The 18,452-nt window shown below is 34.6% G+C and overlaps 2 protein-coding genes across 2 annotated transcripts; both read left to right on the top strand.

Annotated features, from left to right (window-relative positions):
- Nucleotides 1-958: 958 nt before the first annotated feature.
- On the top strand, nt 959-4,964 carry LOC147831039 (uncharacterized). The gene is made up of 2 exons (XM_087309435.1): nt 959-1,746; nt 1,865-4,964. Exons 1-2 carry the CDS (start codon nt 1,672-1,674, stop codon nt 2,492-2,494), a joined length of 705 nt encoding a protein of 234 aa, XP_087165561.1. The 5' UTR covers nt 959-1,671; the 3' UTR covers nt 2,495-4,964.
- Nucleotides 4,965-6,377: 1,413 nt separating this feature from the next.
- si:dkey-73n8.3 lies at nt 6,378-16,526 on the top strand. The gene is given in 7 exon segments (NM_001200062.1): nt 6,378-6,452; nt 7,942-8,057; nt 8,250-8,405; nt 9,910-10,014; nt 10,141-10,350; nt 15,785-15,971; nt 16,269-16,526. Coding segments are annotated over 7 exon segments (891 nt in total). The 5' UTR covers nt 6,378-6,438; the 3' UTR covers nt 16,372-16,526.
- Nucleotides 16,527-18,452: the final 1,926 nt, after the last annotated feature.

The following is an 18,452-nucleotide window of genomic DNA, read 5'->3' as shown; positions in this document are numbered from 1 at the left end:
TTAACAAATTAGATAAGTATTTTTCCAAGTAAGCTATTGGTATCTGTAATTAGTTAATGAGTGAGCCATGTTGAATATGTAGGAGCTGTTAGATTTGATTAATGTGTGTGTTGTAAGGAACTGTGTTTTGCAAAAAGTTTGTTTTACAATAGAAAACTAAGGCACGTAATGTGGTCTAGACTTGGTCTAAAGCAAAGTTAGATGAGTGAACGTAGAGCTGCACAATATATTGTTTCAGCATCAATATGGCAATGTGTGTATCTGCAATAGTCACGCAAGATAAGCAATGTTGAGTCTGAAATATAGTTTAAAGGAGCCACAGACACGTGGTTTGTAGAGTTTGCATGTGTTTACTGAGCATTTCAAGAGAATTTAGAACATTTCAGCACAAAAAAAATGATGTGTGTAGGTGTAAAAAAAGATTTATTTCATATAATTATTTTTGCAGAATTGATACTATTTATGCAACAATACAAGTTTTTCTTACTTTGTATAATTTTAGTTTTTTTAATTTTTGTTTTATTTCAAGTCCAAATATTTACATTTCAAAGCAAAATCAATTTTACTTACCACATTGGCAGAAAATTTAGCTTGCTTTAAGGAGAAAAACTATAAGCTACTATTTAAATATTACAGTTTTTTTGGATTGCTTACACACTAAAATTAAAAGTAGTACGCTATTAGCAAAACCTTACACACAAGTATCAAAACATCAGCCCATAATTGCACAACTATAAGCACATTGTCAGCCTCACACTTGTTGCAAAACTCTACACACAGTGATTTGCAAAACACTAAACACACTTAACATACATTACACACTAAAATCTATTATAAAGTCACTTCCTTGCAATACCAAAGCACTGACTCTTAAATTACCACACCGTCCAACCAATTGGTTCAACACAGTCATCAGGTGTGCAAACACTTGTTTGCTTAATTGTAGACACATCAGTCTGGTGTTTAAGCACTATAAAAAGCAGCAGGTGAGTTCATTGGTTTTCAAGCACAATGGAGAGAGTAAGACAACGTGGAGGACAACGAGGAAGGGGAGGAAGAGGAATCAACAGAGATGGTGGCCATGGTGGAAATAGAGGTAGAGGAAGAAGAAGAGGAAGAGGAAGACGAAGACGAAGACAAAGACAAGATGGTGCTCAAAGAGGACAGAATCTGACAAATGAGATCCGCGCAACTCTGGTTGACCACGTTGTCAACCACGGCCTGACGCTGCGAGATGCTGGACTGCGAGTACAGCCAAATCTAAGCCGTTACACAGTGGCAAGTGTGATAAGAACATTTCGACTGGAAAATAGGTAAAAAAATCACCATATTAAAAACATCTGCAGAGTTTCAGTAATTGCTTAAAGTGTTGTATTCTATGCAGTATCAGCACTTCGGTCACCTTGTCCTGTGAAATTACTGCACTATTGTTTATTGTTTTTATTTATTTATTTTTCTACATAGGATTGAGGGTCGGGAACAACAAGGGGGAAGGCCTCCTATGTTCACAGAACAGCAAGAGAGGGAGAAAGTAAACATGGTTTTGGCCAACAATGCTATAACACTCAAACAGCTCCAAGCTAACATTGTCAATAACCATGCCAGTTTCAATGATATCCAGCAGGTTTCAATATCAACACTGGCACATATTCTAAAAAAAAACACATTCAAATGAAGCAAATTTATCGAGTGCCTTTTGAGCGCAATTCAGAAAGGGTGAAACGACTGTGGCATGATTATGCAGAGGTATGCATTCACTTTTTGCAGTGTGATCTTGCATACTGTCTCAATCTTTTACTGTACTGTAATATGTAATACGAGATCTATTCTGAACTACACAATTTTGCCTGACACTGTTCTACAGGTAGTTTTACGAATGGATGGAGAGGAGATCCAGCATGAGTTCCTTTACGTAGATGAGGCTGGGTTCAACCTGACGAGAACACGAAGGAGGGGAAGAAACATCATTGGCTACAGGGCTATAGTCAATGTCCCAGGGCAACGTGGGGGAAATATAACACTCTGTGCAGCCATTACACAGAATGGGGTCCTCCATCGCCATGCCCATATGGGCCCTTACAACACAGCACTTATACTTACATTCTTGAACCAATTGCACAATATAACAGCAGCAAACCAAATCAGTCATACACAATACATTGTTGTCTGGGACAATGTGTCTTTCCATCGTTCTGCTCTGGTTCAGAACTGGTTTGAGCAACATCAACATTTCACCGTCCTGTATCTTCCACCATACTCCCCATTCCTCAACCCTATAGAGGAGTTTTTCTCGGCATGGCGATGGAAGGTACATGATCTCCGTCTCCAGGCTGACATACCCTTAATCCAAGCCATGGAGGAGGCCTGTGAGCAGATGGAAGTAGCATCAATCCAAGGATGGATTCGTCATTCAAGACGTTTCTTTCCAAGGTGTCTTGCTTATGACAACATTGCCTGCGATGTTGTTGATAATTCTCTGGCCAGATCCAGCTAGACGAAGAGACAATGGGCCTGTTTCAGTAAGGAGGTTCAAACAACTCGGAGTTTAAACTTGAACTCTGAGTTGATTTACCGAGAGATTAAAAACTCTGAGTTTTCGGTTTCAGAATAGCTGATCTGAGTTGGGTCAATCAACTTCGAGTAGACCAACTCAGAGTTAAGCGCGCACACCGTGGCATTACGAGTGACTATGGCAATATCTTATAAAAGAGATCAGCATTTCTTTCTCCAGCTGAACTTGATGTTCTCATGCAAAGTTATAGCAAATATGAGGGTATATATTTGAAAAGAAGCAACCATCAGTGAAGAAGAGACAGTTAGCGTGGGAAAACAGCTGCTCAAGTTAATGCCTAATTTCACTTTTTAAGTATTTAAATATTTAAGTATAATAAAATAAGTAATGTAATTTGTGACGTTTATATATTTTTTTCTAAACTTTTCTTTTATACATTTATTAGTTTTAAATGATTTAACAGTGCACTTGTGTGTCTGCCTTTTTTATTGATCAAGTGATAGAGGTTAATATAACATTTAGAAGGTAAGCAGTACTAAAAATAATTTTTAGAAAGAATCCCATTAATCTAGTTACAGTGCATGTCGAAGGTGAATTTAATTTAATTATTTATTAAAAAAGGATAAGCCATTCTCGTACAGTTCTTCTGTGTGTGACTAAAATGTAGGCAATATCTATGTTTCCATCCAAATATATTACATAAATGTATGTGCAAAACTGGAATATTGCATAAAAGATGCGAATAAAATTCCATCCAACGAGTCAAAGAGAAAAAAATTGTCACTTCCTGATTAAACTGGCACCAAATATCAACAGTAAAAACAGAATTTACTGTGGTAGAAGAAGCTGCGTCAATTAATTCTTTATTTAGCCTAATTAATGTACTTGCGCCTCGATGTCAGAAGACAATGCTGAAACACAATGAACACGTGGGGGCGTCTGATGCCATGAGACGTGGAGACTCTTGACACGCACCAGACATTCGGAGGTAATTAATAATATACACTAATACTGAAACAGTTAAGGCATTTTAGAATGACTAAAACAATATTTACAGTGTTACAGTGTGCTCAGCCTGCTGGTTTGTTCATTTACACACATTTTCATTATCATATGATCATGATCTTTTTTTAATGTACATACTGTAATTTGTTCAGTAAAAGTGTTTCCATCGTAGTTTATGCGCACATTTTCTATCGAATAAAAGTTTATCCTACTCATTTATGCGCGTTTTTTATGCATATTTTAAAAAGTTATGTGCATCATGACGTTTCTATCAATATTATGCACGTATCCAAAATAAGCATAAAAATAGGTGGGTGGAAACCTAAGGCTAAGGCGAGAAATACCGCTTCATCTTTAAAAAAGGGGAGGAGACCGACAGAAACTCAGAGTTTAGAGAATAAAACCTGCTGCGGACCAGGTTAGATTCACAGAGTAAGTTACCACAGTAACTGGCTCTGAGTTAAAGTTACCTTTCTTTCAGAAACAGGCTTGACTTACCCTGATTTCTCGAGTTCAACAAACTTGCCATTTTGAAACGGAAAACCCAGAGTTTCTCTCATTTCAGGGTTAAAATAGTTTTCAGTTAACCTCCTTTCTGAAACTGGCCCAATGTCTAGTGTGTGTGTTGTTGTTGTTTTTTGTTTTTTTTTTTGTAACCATAAACTTGCAATACAATTTGAAAAGTGACATGTTATATTACTATGAATCTCCACGTGGACATGTTGAGAAATAAATTAGTTTCTTCAGTGTGCAGCGTTGGTCTTGAGTAGTTTTTGGTGAATTTACTTTATATTTGTACTTTGTTGATGGTAGCCTACTCTAATCATAGGGAAGTAGAAGTGCTAAAAGTGTTTTAGGTTTATCACAGCAGTGTGTAACTCGTGCAAACAAAGTATAGAAAATGTGTGTTTCTTATGGTAAAAAAGTGTGGTTTTTAAACCTAAGTCTATAGTTTTTATAAGAGTGTTTAATTATGCAAAGGATCTGTAGTGTTTTGCTAATTGGGTGTGTGGTTGTGCTAATTGTGTGTACTGTTTTGAAAACTTGGGCCCTGTTTTGTAAATCGTGCTTAAGCAATCCAAAAAAACTGTAAAACTATTAATTTCTTCTTATGCTTTTAAGATCAACACATTTTTGAACATAATTGTTTTAAAAACTCATTTCTAATAACTGATTTATTTTATCTTTGCCATGATGACAGTACATAATATATTACCTAATATTTTTTAAGACACTTCTATACAGCTTAAAGTGACATTTAAAGGCTTAACTAGGTTAATTAGGTTAGGTACGGGAAATTAGGCAAGTTATTGTATAACAGTGGTTTGTTCTGTAGACAGTCGAGCAAATAGCCTGAAGGGGCTAATAATTTTGTCCTTAGAATGGTGTTTAAAAAATTAAAAACTGCTTTTATTCTAGCCGAAATAAAACAAAAGACTTTCTCGAGAAAAAAAAAATACTATCAGACATACTGTGAATTTTCTTGCTCTGTTAAACATCATTTGGTAAATATTTCAAAAAGAGGAAAACATTTGAAGGGGGGGCTAATAATTCAGACGTCAACTATATTCACAATATCAGATTTTTCCAATATCATGCAGCCCTAAGTGAACGGATTCACTAAGTGGGTGTCAAATATTACTTTTAGTGTCTGAGCAATTTAAAAAAAGAAACTGGAATAAAATGCTTACCTAGATATGCAGATATTTATTTGTTTTATTATAATATAGCTACTTAAAAATATATATGATTAGTGATTTAGTAAAGAAATGTAAATAACATTAAAATAATCAAATAATTAATATTATTTAAATGTGAAGATGCATAAATATTTAAGCCCTTTATCAGTTTTGCTGTTGAATTGTTTTAATGAATAAACAAATAAATATATCTGAAAATTTTAAAGCAGCTTAACATTTTAAATGGCATTAATGCTATGCATTCAATCTGCTCATAATTTTATTAATTAATTATTCACTGACTTCATATCGATGAAGTGAATATAAAACACAGATCTCCCAAACACAAGGGCTGTGGTCAGTGTTCAGGTGTTTGTATCGTGTTCAGACTCATCATGTGTGTATCGGGTAAAGGGAGAACTCCAGTTTTGAACACAGATGCTCCTCCAGCTTGCCTGGAAACTACCTGATTTTTTTTTTTCTTAAGATGACAAATCAATCCGAGATTCCCACCATCTCAGATTGAATTGAACAGCTCTCACTGTCAATAAACAATAAATAATTAACTTACTAAAAAAAAAAAAAAAAATATATATATATATATATATATATATATATATATATATATATATATATATATATAAATACATTCCTCTAGTACTATTAATAATAATATGTTTAAAGTTCTGTTTAAAATCCTTATCATTTGATAAAATCTTAACAGATATTTATTTATTTATTATGCAGATATTTAACTAATTTTGTCAGCAACTGTTTACTAACTTTAGTAAACAAGAATTCATGAATTCTGTTTAAAAATCTAAATAAATAAACAAACTTCTCTGATTGAACTGCTCTCTGCCATTGGTCTGTAGTTTATGCCTATTTGACGCTTCGCTCAGATCTACTGTGGTCGCTCAGGAATGTTTATATAAAATAAAACAGCAGTGTGTTTGACAAAATACTCCTATTGATTAAGGGTTACAGGAAGGAAAGTTTCCTGGAATTTGCTCAGCTTTATTTAGCAGCTTGGCCTTTCAGATTACATGCAGAATAACAGTCAATGGATTTATTTTCCTCGCTGAGCATGATCAATTTGTTCAAGAGAAGAGAGGGGATTTTCTGCCCTCCTTCTTCAAGTACAAATGACACTTGAGCATTTATTTTGACACTTCGTATCAGTCAAGAGTAGCTATTTTCCTCCTCGCTGCATGGTTCACATGTAATAAGAGCATTGGGAAAATGAGTGTATTAAGGTAAGGGGCTTTTTATGTATCACTTGCATGATTTAGAGATATTAAAATATTGCCATTTATTGGTAAATTACCACAGTATACATCTAGTTTGCTGGAGTACTGCACAAATACTTATAATAACAGATCAGCAGATATACTCTTACTTAGGATGGCATTTTTTTTACACAGAGTTAAGTCGATCTGCGTCTCTACGTATGCTCCATATGTATGGAATGAGCTTTTAGATTTAATGCATATAAAATCCGTACCATCTATTGCTATATTGAAAAATATTTTAAAGACAGTCAATTTAGAGCAGTGCACATGTTTTAACAATTAATTTATGGTTTATATTTTTGAGCGTGTCTAAGTGTTGTGTTGTGAACTCTGTCCTATGCTGTCTGTCTTGACCCGGACTTTCTGGTAGAAGAGATATTGTATCTCAATGGAACATTCTTGGTTAAATAATTAATTAAAAAAAGAAGTAAATATTATTATTTTTAGTTGTAGTAGTAGTAAGAGTAGTTATGGCAGCATAAAGTATAAATATTATTAATAGTCGTTGTTGCAGATAATTCAAATTAATATTGAATTATCAAAATCCCAATAGACTTCATATAGGATTACAACCTAAAGTCTGTCTGTCGAAAGTATTTCTTCTGCACTGAAAGAAATTTCCAGACACACACTCAAACACACGCACTGTTTTTATTATTGTACTTTTTTATTAGTTGTAGTAGTAAATAAATATAATTAAATAAATGAATTTCATTTAAAATTAATAATTCCATGTCGTGTTTTGTTGGGTTTAGTTTTAGTTTTTTACCTTTTGTCAAAAATTATGATTTAAAAGAGTTTACTAAACAAATAATATTTTTTATAAATAAATGGCTTTCACATAAAAAATTCATTCATTCATTCATTCATTCATTAATTCATTTATACATTCACTTTCTTTTCGCTTAGTCCCTTTATTAATCAGAAGTCACCACAGTGGAATGAACCGACAATTTATCCAGCATATGTTTTATGCAGCGGATGCCCTTCCAGCTGCAAAACATCACTGGGAAACACCCATACACTCTTGCATTCACACAAATATACTATGGAAAATTTTTGTTTATTCAATTTATTCAATTAAACTGCATGTCTTTAGACTGTGGTGGAAACCGGAGCACCTGGAGGAAACCCACTCAAACACTAGAAGAACATGCAAACTTCACACAGAAATGCCAACTGACTTACCCATGGCTCAAACCAATGACCGTGCTACCCACTGCGCCACCATAATGCCATACCACATATTAATATTCATTAATTATTCTCAGTTATTATTTTAATAAGTTGATTAAAACTATACACATTATATTCAATTTCTATTTTAATATGCATATTGTATATGATTATAAACTGAAGTCTCTCTATTTTAAGCGTTACTTTAGCACTGTTCAACTGCTCTTATCAGCAAAATGCTATTTAAATGTTTTATAAACGAATAAACTCCTTTCAGGGGACTCATTATCAAAAGATGGTCATCTGATGTTCGCCTAGATGGAAAAACTGCTATAGTGACTGGAGCAAACACTGGGATTGGGAAAGAAACAGCGAAGGACCTGGCAAATCGGGGTAGGTAACGTAGCCAAACATTAACACACACTGGAAATAACGCATCAAGGCTTATTTTCATTGAGGAACAGATGCGCTATATTATTTTTGACTGCGTGTCACAGTTTGATCTGATATTTAAATTTGTGCAGTACTGTATATGTCTTTACTAGTTTTTTTAACTAATAAAACAAAACCTGTTATTAATCCAAGGTGCTCGAGTGATTCTCGCCTGCAGAGACCTGGTCAAGGCTGAACAGGCGGCCAGTGACATCAGCAGAGACGTAGAGAACGCCAATGTGGTCGTTCGCAAACTAGACCTGGCTGACACGAAATCCATCTGTGAATTTGCTGAACTCATTTATAACAGTGAGTTAGGAATAATTAAAGCAGGTTTACGCATGCAGTGGCCTAAAAATAATTAAATAGATGATTAAAAAGTAATTGTAAGCTTTAATCTAAATAAAAAATATAAATGTTTTCAATTAATTAAAAAAAAAAGCCGGATTTGCAAGATATTCATTGTTTTTTGAGAGATATAAGCATCAGAATCGTTAAATGTAAACTTCACAATTGCAAAATGTAAACTTGTGATGTAAACTCAGAATTGTGATATGTAAACAGTGGAATTGTGAAAGGTAAACTTGGTACTGTGAGATGTCAACTCTGTGAGATGTAAATTTGAATTGAATATATTCAGATATCTGAACATATGTGAGGTGTAAACATCTAAATTACAAGATGCAAACATTAGAGTGGTGAGATGTAAACTAAAGATGAAGATGTAAACATCAGAATTGTGGGACATAAACATCTCAATTGTGAGATGAAAGCTTATGGAAATTCTGGATGTAAACATTAGAATTATAAGATTTTAAGAATTTTTAACTTGGGGAGGAAACCATCAGAATCGTGAGACGTAAACTTGAGATATAAATTCAGAATTGCGAGATTTAAACATGAGTGGGCAGATGCAAACATCAGAATTATGAGATGTCAACTCAGCTGTTAACATCTGAATGGTGAGTGGTAAACACCTTAAATGTGAGATGTAAAGTCTTTATTTTTAAATGTAAACATCAGAATTGCGAGATGTAAACTTGAATTGGTGGATTTATTTGTCTAAATTGGGAGACGTAAAGTGAAATTTTGAGATGTAAACATCTAAATTACGAGATGCAAACATTAGAATTGTGAGATTTAAACTCAGAACAAAGTTGTAAAGCGAATTTTGAGATGTAAACATCTCAAGCTGCAAGCTTGAAGAATTTCTTGATGTAAACGTTAGAATTTTAAGATGTAAACTTGGGGAATAAACTCCTGGGGAACTGTGTACTCAATAAATATAAACATTTCTTGATGTATACATCAGAATTGCAAGATGTGTTGCAATTGCTAGAATAAAAAATGAATTGTGAGATGTAAACTTCTATATTACAAAAACTCAGAATTGCAAGATGCAAACAGTCAGATGTAAAATATATACATGAATTGGAAAATGTAAACATCAGAATTGTGAGGTTTAAATAACATTAGAAAAATGAAATGTAAGCTCAAAATTGTGAGATGTAAAAATCAGAATTTGCAAGATGTAAAGCCAAGACATAAACATAAGAATTGTGAAATGTAAACATCAGAATTGTAAGATAGAAACAGCCTTTTGAGTGTAAATTCAGAATTGCAAGATAGAAAAATATCAGAATAGCAAAATCTAAACAAAATAACTATGACAATACCTTCAGTTACAATTGCACAAACAATTGCTAATATTTTTTATTTTGTGACAGGACCAAGTAGATCAATTCTAACCTGACTTTTTTTAGTCAATTATTTCTCCTTTACATTTATTTAAGTATATCTTATTTTATTTCAGCTGAAAAGTCTCTTCATCTGCTGATTAATAATGCTGGAGTGGCAATCTGCCCTTACTCTACAACAGTAGACGGCTTTGAGACACAGTTCGGAGTCAATCATTTAGGTATGATGAAGTGCTCTAGCCGTTCTCATTCTTTCAGAGAATATCAAAGAGTCCGTATTTGTTCTGTAGAAACTAAAGAGACTGTTCATTCTTGACATGTGATGTATGACTCCTTTTCTTCTACAGGACATTTCTTTCTAACATTCCTGCTTATTGATCTGTTGAAGCATTCAGCTCCTTCCAGAGTGATTAATGTCTCCTCACTTGTTCATCCCATGGGAAAGATCCACTTTGAGGACCTGAACAGTGAGAAAAACTATCATCCAGTGAAGGCCTACGTACAGAGCAAACTGGCCAACATACTTTTCACAAGAGAGCTTGCCTCCAGAGTGGAAGGTAAGAATAGTGATCTGGGGGGTATTCCAGAAAGCTGGGTTAACTTACCATCTGCTAAAACCTAAACTCTCGGTTGATTTACCCAAAACCTGCTTACCGCGAGTATGTTGGTTCCAAAACAGGTGACAAGAGTTAGTTAAATCAACCTCCTTAAGATAACCGCGGGTTAATGCGCGTGCACGGCACACACCTGAAGGCATTTTCAGTAGATCGCCGAATTCACGAGTCACCATAGAAAGTCACGGTGAGAAAAAAAGGGCAACGCACTTTACAGAGGCGAAGCTGAAGGTTTTAAACTCAGAGATTACACATCTGCTTCAACGAAGGAAAGAAATAAAGAATAAGAAACAGATAAGAAAATAAAAAATAAATAATAAGAAAATTTATTAGTTCATTAAATTACACATGCCACCCTCCATTTTATTGTAATGATAAATTAAACTACTCTTTAACATCCTTTTTGAGTATGTTGTGTAACCATTCATGCATTTATTTTTCTTGCCATTCATTTCTTAAGGCCACAATATGTGTATTGACTAATAAGGCTTATAGAAATTGTAATCTTTCTGGAGCTAGAACTCTGTCCAAAGTCATTAAACACAGAAACATTATCATAAAAGGTAATATTTAATTACTGGAGCTCTTTATTTAACACTCTAGAATATTCTTTCTGACATGCAGCTAATAGAAAGAGGCCTGTCTAATTGCTGTGTCCTATAATAAAGGCTTTTCAGTGGTTGAGTTTTTCACTTAAACCACACACTCTGTCACTGTTGTAAGTGATTGTTGTCAGATAGCTTTAGGTTCTTTTTATTTTGCATGCAGACGAAGTTCCTTCTGCCTCAACTAACAAGCAGTGTAAGAATTTTCTGCACTTTTCCATATTTGAATATTACTCTTGGATCACAAAATCTTTTATCTACATATTTAAATTCTAAAGTAGCTGTATAAGGTCCATCTTCAAAGATAAAGTCACATGAGCATCAACTTAAGGTGAGAAATGTCTATGAAAAATATGTTACACGTTGAAAGGTGTGTGTATAAAGCAGTGTACAAAATCATTCATTTTATTTCAGGAAATGAAGAAATGAATAGACCAAACTATTTGATTAAACATAGTTTTTTGTTATATATTTTATATATATATATATATATATATATATATATATATATATATATATATATATATATATATATATATATATATATATATATATATATAATTATATATTTTTTAGCACTCTTCCATCTGTTTTGTCTGCTTGGGTCACTGAGATTTCCTCTGGGTCAGGCTGCAGGTACGTGTCATCGTATAAGGCAGAAAAGGGTATCTTTTGTCCTCCAGCAAGTAACAATGTAGTGCCTAGTAATGATTCTATTTTATAATACAAATATAATAAAAATAAACATTGTGTTAAGCAACATTTGCTTTATAGTTTTTTTTTTTTTTTTTTTTTTTACTATATTTGTGTTATACACTTGAATCATTACTTCCTGAAAATCAGCCATTTAGCCTAGTGATGAGGTGGGGTGTGTGATGAGCTGGTAAGTGGAAGCAGTAATAAGTTTAATAGTTGAAACACCAAAAGATTAAGGATAGAAAATTAAGTTGTACCTGCACACTTATACTTTGGACAAATTTTATATTATCAGTGTCCTTTAGTGACTGATGGAGCTTTAAAATCGGCTGCAATTAATGCACACAATAGCATTTAGAAACCCTGAAAAAATATTATATTAAAAAAATGTAGGTGTGTGTGCGTGAATGTTTATATAAGAACGACGTCCTACATCTTAAATTAAAGATATATTTTCCTACAAAAGACAAAGCTGCCACTTATAATATTATACAGAAAAATGTGAGGGTGCAGAAGGAGAGAAAAAACCCAAGATCTGTAAGAGAGATTCAAACTCGCTCCGTTGTGCGCTCTGTTGTTCTTTATTGACGCACTGTCCACTACGCTATTCCCGTGCTCTGAATCATCTGTGTAATGATACGGAGTAATGTATGACCAAGGAACTGTACAAAAGTGTAAAAAACAGTTCAGTGCCAGGCATACTGTACAGGTGGTCATGCTGCCACATTGTACAGTTGCCTAAAATGCCCTGACGCGAATACAAAGAGCTGCACTAAATGTTTTTTATGGTAAGCGCAGACCCGCGGTTTGTCACATTAGATTTCAAAAAGGTTTGTTAAATACATTAACATTATGAATTTGGTTATGAAAAAAACTATGCACTTATAACCCTCTCACAACGAAAAAACTTGTATCTGTGTGTCCACATCCATAAATATTCTCATCAAAAGAGCACGCAATGCTCAGTAAACTCTCTGAAACAGACAAACTCTGAAACATAGCAACTTACTCTATGAACATAACCTGCTCCGGAGCAGGTTATCTTCATAGAGTAAGTTGCTATGGCTACTTAACATACCCAGAAGTTACCTCCGATTTTGGAACCAAAGTTGAGGTTATCCACCTACTTACTCTCAAACTTACCCGGGTATGTCACATAACCTGCTTTCTGGAATAGCCCCCAGATCTTACGAAAAATAAAGGGCATCCAAAAAATCAGATTCCAAACCCAATCTTCTAGTCATTTCACTAAGCTGCATTTCCATTGTTTTTCTATACTCAAAATGTGCCAGCAGACATGTTAGACCACTGCGCCCACATGTTTTACAGCATCTGTTGATGCAGTGTTTACAATACACACTACCTGACTAAAGTCTTGTCACCTAATGATAAAATAATAATAAAATAATATCACCCAAATAATAGCTTGATCATTTGGTATCAGAAGTGGCTTATGTGAAAGGCAAAGGCCTCTAGATTACGCTTATTCTATCAAAATAAAACATCATAAAATCATGCCTTGATTATTAATTATTGAATAAGGACAGTAAGGTCTGACTTTGCTTAGGCAAAACAACTTGGAAGACTGCATTCATACATGTCTGCAATGACTCAAATAACTTTTTAATAAACTCATCTGGAATGGCAAAGAAAGCATTATTGCAGGGCTCCCAGAGTTCATCAAGATTCTTTGAATTCATCTTCAATGCCTCCTCTTACATCTGACCCCAGACATGCTCAATAATGTTTATGTCTGGTGACTGGGCTGGCCAATCCTGGAGCACATTGACCTTCATCACCATCAGCTTGATCACCAAACTTGACCGATTGACTGATTTCGGAGAGAATCTTGGGTCCTTGCGGGTGCCAGTAGGTCTTCTGCAGTATTTGTGGTCATTCGGATGCAGTTCAACAGATGATTTATCTGAAAAATCTACCTTCTGCCATTTTTCCAAATGATCAACTAGAAGTCAAGTTATTATTTGTTGCTCTTACAACTGGGATCGATGACAAGACTTTTGTCAGGTAGTGTAGGTATGAACACATTGATGCTGCTGTATTGATATATTTGATTTATGATAATTTTTGATATATATTTATTATATATTTGAAATAAAGTTTCACAAAACAAAAGTTAAGATAATTTTTTGTGTCTTGAAATGGCAAGATATACACTATATAGTCAAAAGTTTTTGGGACATCTGCTTTTACATGTATATGTTAGCTTTAATGACAACCCAATCTTAATTTGTAGGGATTAAAATAGAGTTACCCCACCCTAAGCACCCTCACCTCTCCTGGGAAGGCTTTCCACAAGGTTTAGTAATTTTTAAGCAGTCTTCTAGAAGTGCAATTAAGAGGCTCAGGCACTAATGTTGCAAGAAAATGCCTGGCTCACATGACTCTGCTCTAACTCATCCCAAATATGTTCAGTCGAGTTGAGTTCAGGACTCTGAGCAGACCAGTCAAATTCCTCCATAAACTTGCACACGCATGTTTAAATGGATCGTGCTTTGTGCACATTTGTGCTGGAACAGCCATCCACAAACTGTTCACACAAAGTTGGGACCATGAAATATCCCAAAAAAGTCTTGATATGCTGAAGCATTATGAGTTCCTTTCACGGGAACTAAGCAGCTAAGCCTATCCCCTGAACAACAACTCCATACCATAATCCTCCCTCCACCAAACTTTACACTTGGCACAATAGTCAGGCCTGTACCGTCTTTGTTCTGAAATGTCATTGTCTTTTTGAGAAGTGAAGTTTCATAAACTAATTTCGAGAGGAGCACGTGATATGATTGAGCACAGCTGGCCACTCATTTGTAACCAGTAATAGTCCAATCCGAGTGATCCTAGCTTACTATAAATGGATCACTTTCTAACCTTTTTCCCTATCTTCATTTCGGAAGAATCCCCCCTTCCACCCCATCTCCTCCTTTTTCTCCCCTTTCAAAAGGGGGAACTATCAAGACCTACCTGATCTTGGATCCTCTGATATGCTTATTGACCGGACGGGAGCCCTGGGCTCAAATATCTCCGAGCTCAGGGTTCTTTCCTGGGACAGCATGCCAAACCTGCTATAAATGCTAAGCATATCTAAGTGTGAACTCTTGAAATATTTATGTGGTGTCCTTATGGGATTTCTTAACATTGCTGTATAGGGAATAAAATATATTTAGAAAGCTGAAGTTGGTTAAAATTTAACAAATTGATGATCCAGTATAATGTATCAGCAAGATCTAGAGATACATCTTTACTTCTTTTAGCCTTAATGTCTTTAAAATGCTGTGTCATTATGCAATGTTAAATGTTAAGCAATGACAGAACAGTGTAGTGGAATGCAAAAAATATGATTTTATAATCATCATCGGCATAAATGGCGCCATTCATTTCAAATTAGTATCTAATAAGTGTGTACTAGTAGCTATAATCAATAAGGATCTAACCTATGTGATTATCTGATATTTTATTATTGATTTAATGAGTAGATTACCTAATCTAATTATGTAAGTACTATATACTGAATATAACTAGTGTCTATATAAAAGGTGCAGTACTATAATAAAAAAGTACCCGAATATCAACAACAACTATTATCTAACAAATAAGCACAAGTATCATTTAATGGGACAGTTCATCCAAAATTGACAATCCTGTCATCATTTACTCATGTTTAAAAGCTATTTGAGGTTCTTTCTTGTTGAAAACAAAAGATGATAGTTTGATAAATGCTGGTTTCCATTGACTTCCATAGTCATTTTACTGGGTGCCAGCAAGCAGCATTCTTCACATGCAATATCTTCTTTAGTGTTCAGCAGAAGAAAGAACCTCATAAAGGTTTAAAAGCACCCGAGGGAGAGCAAATGATGAGGTGATTTTCATTTTTGGATTAAAACAGCTTGCCATATTAGGAGTGCTCTTTAAACTGGAAAACCTGCTGTGTAATGCATTGCTAATTCATAAGCATGCTGTTCCAGTGTGACTGTCTCATGTTTTACCCACAAATATTCTCTTAATAATGATTGTAACTGCAGTGTAGTTCATCAAGATTATTATTATTTTTTCTGTGGTAGAGCTGGGAGTGAGGGTTTATGCTGTGGATCCAGGCCTGGTGAATACTGATATCACCAGACATTTGATGAAGCCTGTGCAGTTCTTCGTGAAGACATTCGGTTTTATGATAAAAACCCCTGCTGAGGGTGCATATACCACGCTTTACTGTGCTCTTACTCCAGATTTACCAACTGGATCCTACTACAGGTTTGTTTGAACTTCATCTGTACACACTGTGAAATATTATGTAAAAGTATGTGCTCACAACATGCATTTTTGTTAATTTCACATATTTTAAAAGCTATACAAACTGTTTTTGTTAAAGTTGAGTGATTCAACCTAAAAATGTAGGGTAACTACAAATAATCTTGATGATCATCTTTTCCATTCACATGCTCTTTCTTTTGCTCTTGTGATGCTAAATTTGGCTCCAACCTAATGAACTGCTCTGAATTTCCTCATGCTGAGGTTTAATAAAGTAGTTCCTCTCATGATCTCTCACAGTAACTGTGCGGTGGCCTCGTGCTCAAGGGCTGCTAAGGACGACAACTCCGCCAGCAAACTGTGGGCTGTCAGCTGCCACCTGCTGGGCATTCGCTGGAGATGAGCTCCTACTGGCACTGCACAGCAGCCTTATTTCATGCTAATGCCCTTTGTAAGATGTATTATTACTCAGTTTCAGCAGCAGCCCTTGCTGAGCTCTATCTGTATTCCTGTCTTATGCTAATTTAGAATAATTTCTGGACTGTTATTGGTCAGTCAGTCTTTATTTATTTCCCGAAGGCAATTTGGTTGCAGCATAAGCATGTCTCACATAATACACAAAAGTACATTATACAATACAAATTCTACCCTAAATTTAAAAACTTTACAGCTGAGGGAATGAATGAAAGTTTAAACCGATTTGTTTTACTAATCGAATACCAGAAGGGAGAAGGTAAAACTCGTGGTGCATGGGAATCATCTCACAGAATACTCTGAGCTTTACTCAAAACTTGTCTATTGTCTAACTGAGCCATGGTCATCTGTTTTCTCCCTGTTATTTTTCTTCCTAGGTTTACAATTTTCTCCAGACAACTTATTTTTCATACTTAGAGAATTGAACCAGCATAGCAAAAAAAAAAGATAACAGTGACTGAATGTATGAACTTCAAGACATGCACATGAGTGATTTGTCTATATTAAAAGATCTTAATTTCTGTAAACAGTATAGTCGTAACACAACATATTAGTATTAAAACAAAAATACAATTTATTATCTAAAACAGTTCCCAAATACCTATACTGATCAACATTCTCAACACCCACTCCATTAATACTAATTTGCTTACCCTTAATCAGTCTCCTCTTACGATTAAAATCAATAGTCATCTCTTTAGTCTTAAGAACATTAATTTGTAAGAAAGCCTCCTGACACCAGCTGGAAAAATAATCAATTACAGGACCATGCGTGGAGTCTTCCTCACTTAACAAACTAACAATTACAGAATTGTCCACAAATTTTAAAATACTCCTACAGCTATTTGTGTACAAAATAATTAATAAAGGAGAAAGGACACAACCTTTTGACACCGACCATTTAGAGAAACAATTATTTACCTTAACCCTCTGTCCTCTGTACAAGAAAGTCTCAAATCCAACCTACAAGCATTCGATCCAAATCAAATTCATTAATAAGTTTCTTAACCAAAATATGTGGCTGAATGGTATTTAATGCAGACGAAAAGTCAGTAAAAAGTAACTTGGCCAATGTTTTAGGCTTATCAAGATGCTTAAGAACTAAGTGCAGCAGAGTCCCTACTGCATCCTCAACCCCTTTCTTAGGCCTATACGCAAACTGAAAAAGATCTAGAACACTGTGAGTCTTGCATTATTTCCCTCTTAACTATCTTTTCAAAACTTTTTATTACTAAAGATGTAAGTGCCAAAGGTCTAAAGTCCTCTATTTTCTGTGGGTTCTGTTTTTTTGGCACAGGAATAATTATAGACTGCTTCCACAGTGCAGGTACCTTTTGTTGTTGAAAAGATTTCATAAAATATGGGTCCCAACTGCTCAGCACATTCCTTAAGCAATCTAGCTCCTATCTTATCCGGTCCTGGTGCCATCCCTATTTTACTCTGTTTAAAACTTATAATCACGTCTTTCACATCAAAAAGATATGAAATTGTACTCTCTGTCTACACTGCATTCAGTTTTCACCCTCTCTATTTCTTGTTTAAAATCATGACTATCAAATCTTGAATAAAAATTATTACAATTTTGTGAAAAACTGTGTCTGACGTGAATTCATTTAAACAAATTTTATTTGTTTTCCTACTATCCTGTCCTGTAATTAAATGCATGCCATCCCAGGCAGAACCCACATTTCCCATTTTCACATTTTTTTTCAAGTTTTCCCTTATATACTGCTTTAGCCTTTTTAATTTTCCATTTAACGTCTTTTTTTAGTTTATGAAACTCAACAATATCTCCCTCTTTAAAGGCCCTATTATGTTTTGACAGAGTTGTGTGGTTGTTGTATGTTTGTAATTGTTGTCTTAAATCCAATGTTGAAGACAAATTTCCTTTCTGTGTCAGAACGGACAATAAAACTTTAAACTTTAAACTAAACTAGAGTCTTAAGTGATTTTGTAAACCACGGGTTATTTGGAAATTTCCTAAAGGATTTCACAGGAATAATATCCTCA

This window comes from Danio rerio, chromosome 24, assembly GCF_052040795.2.
Source record: "Danio rerio strain M-AB ecotype USA chromosome 24, GRCz13ab, whole genome shotgun sequence".
Taxonomy (NCBI): Eukaryota; Metazoa; Chordata; class Actinopteri; order Cypriniformes; family Danionidae; genus Danio; species Danio rerio.
Note: the sequence above shows the minus strand (reverse complement) of the source record. Positions and strands in the feature narration are given on the sequence as shown.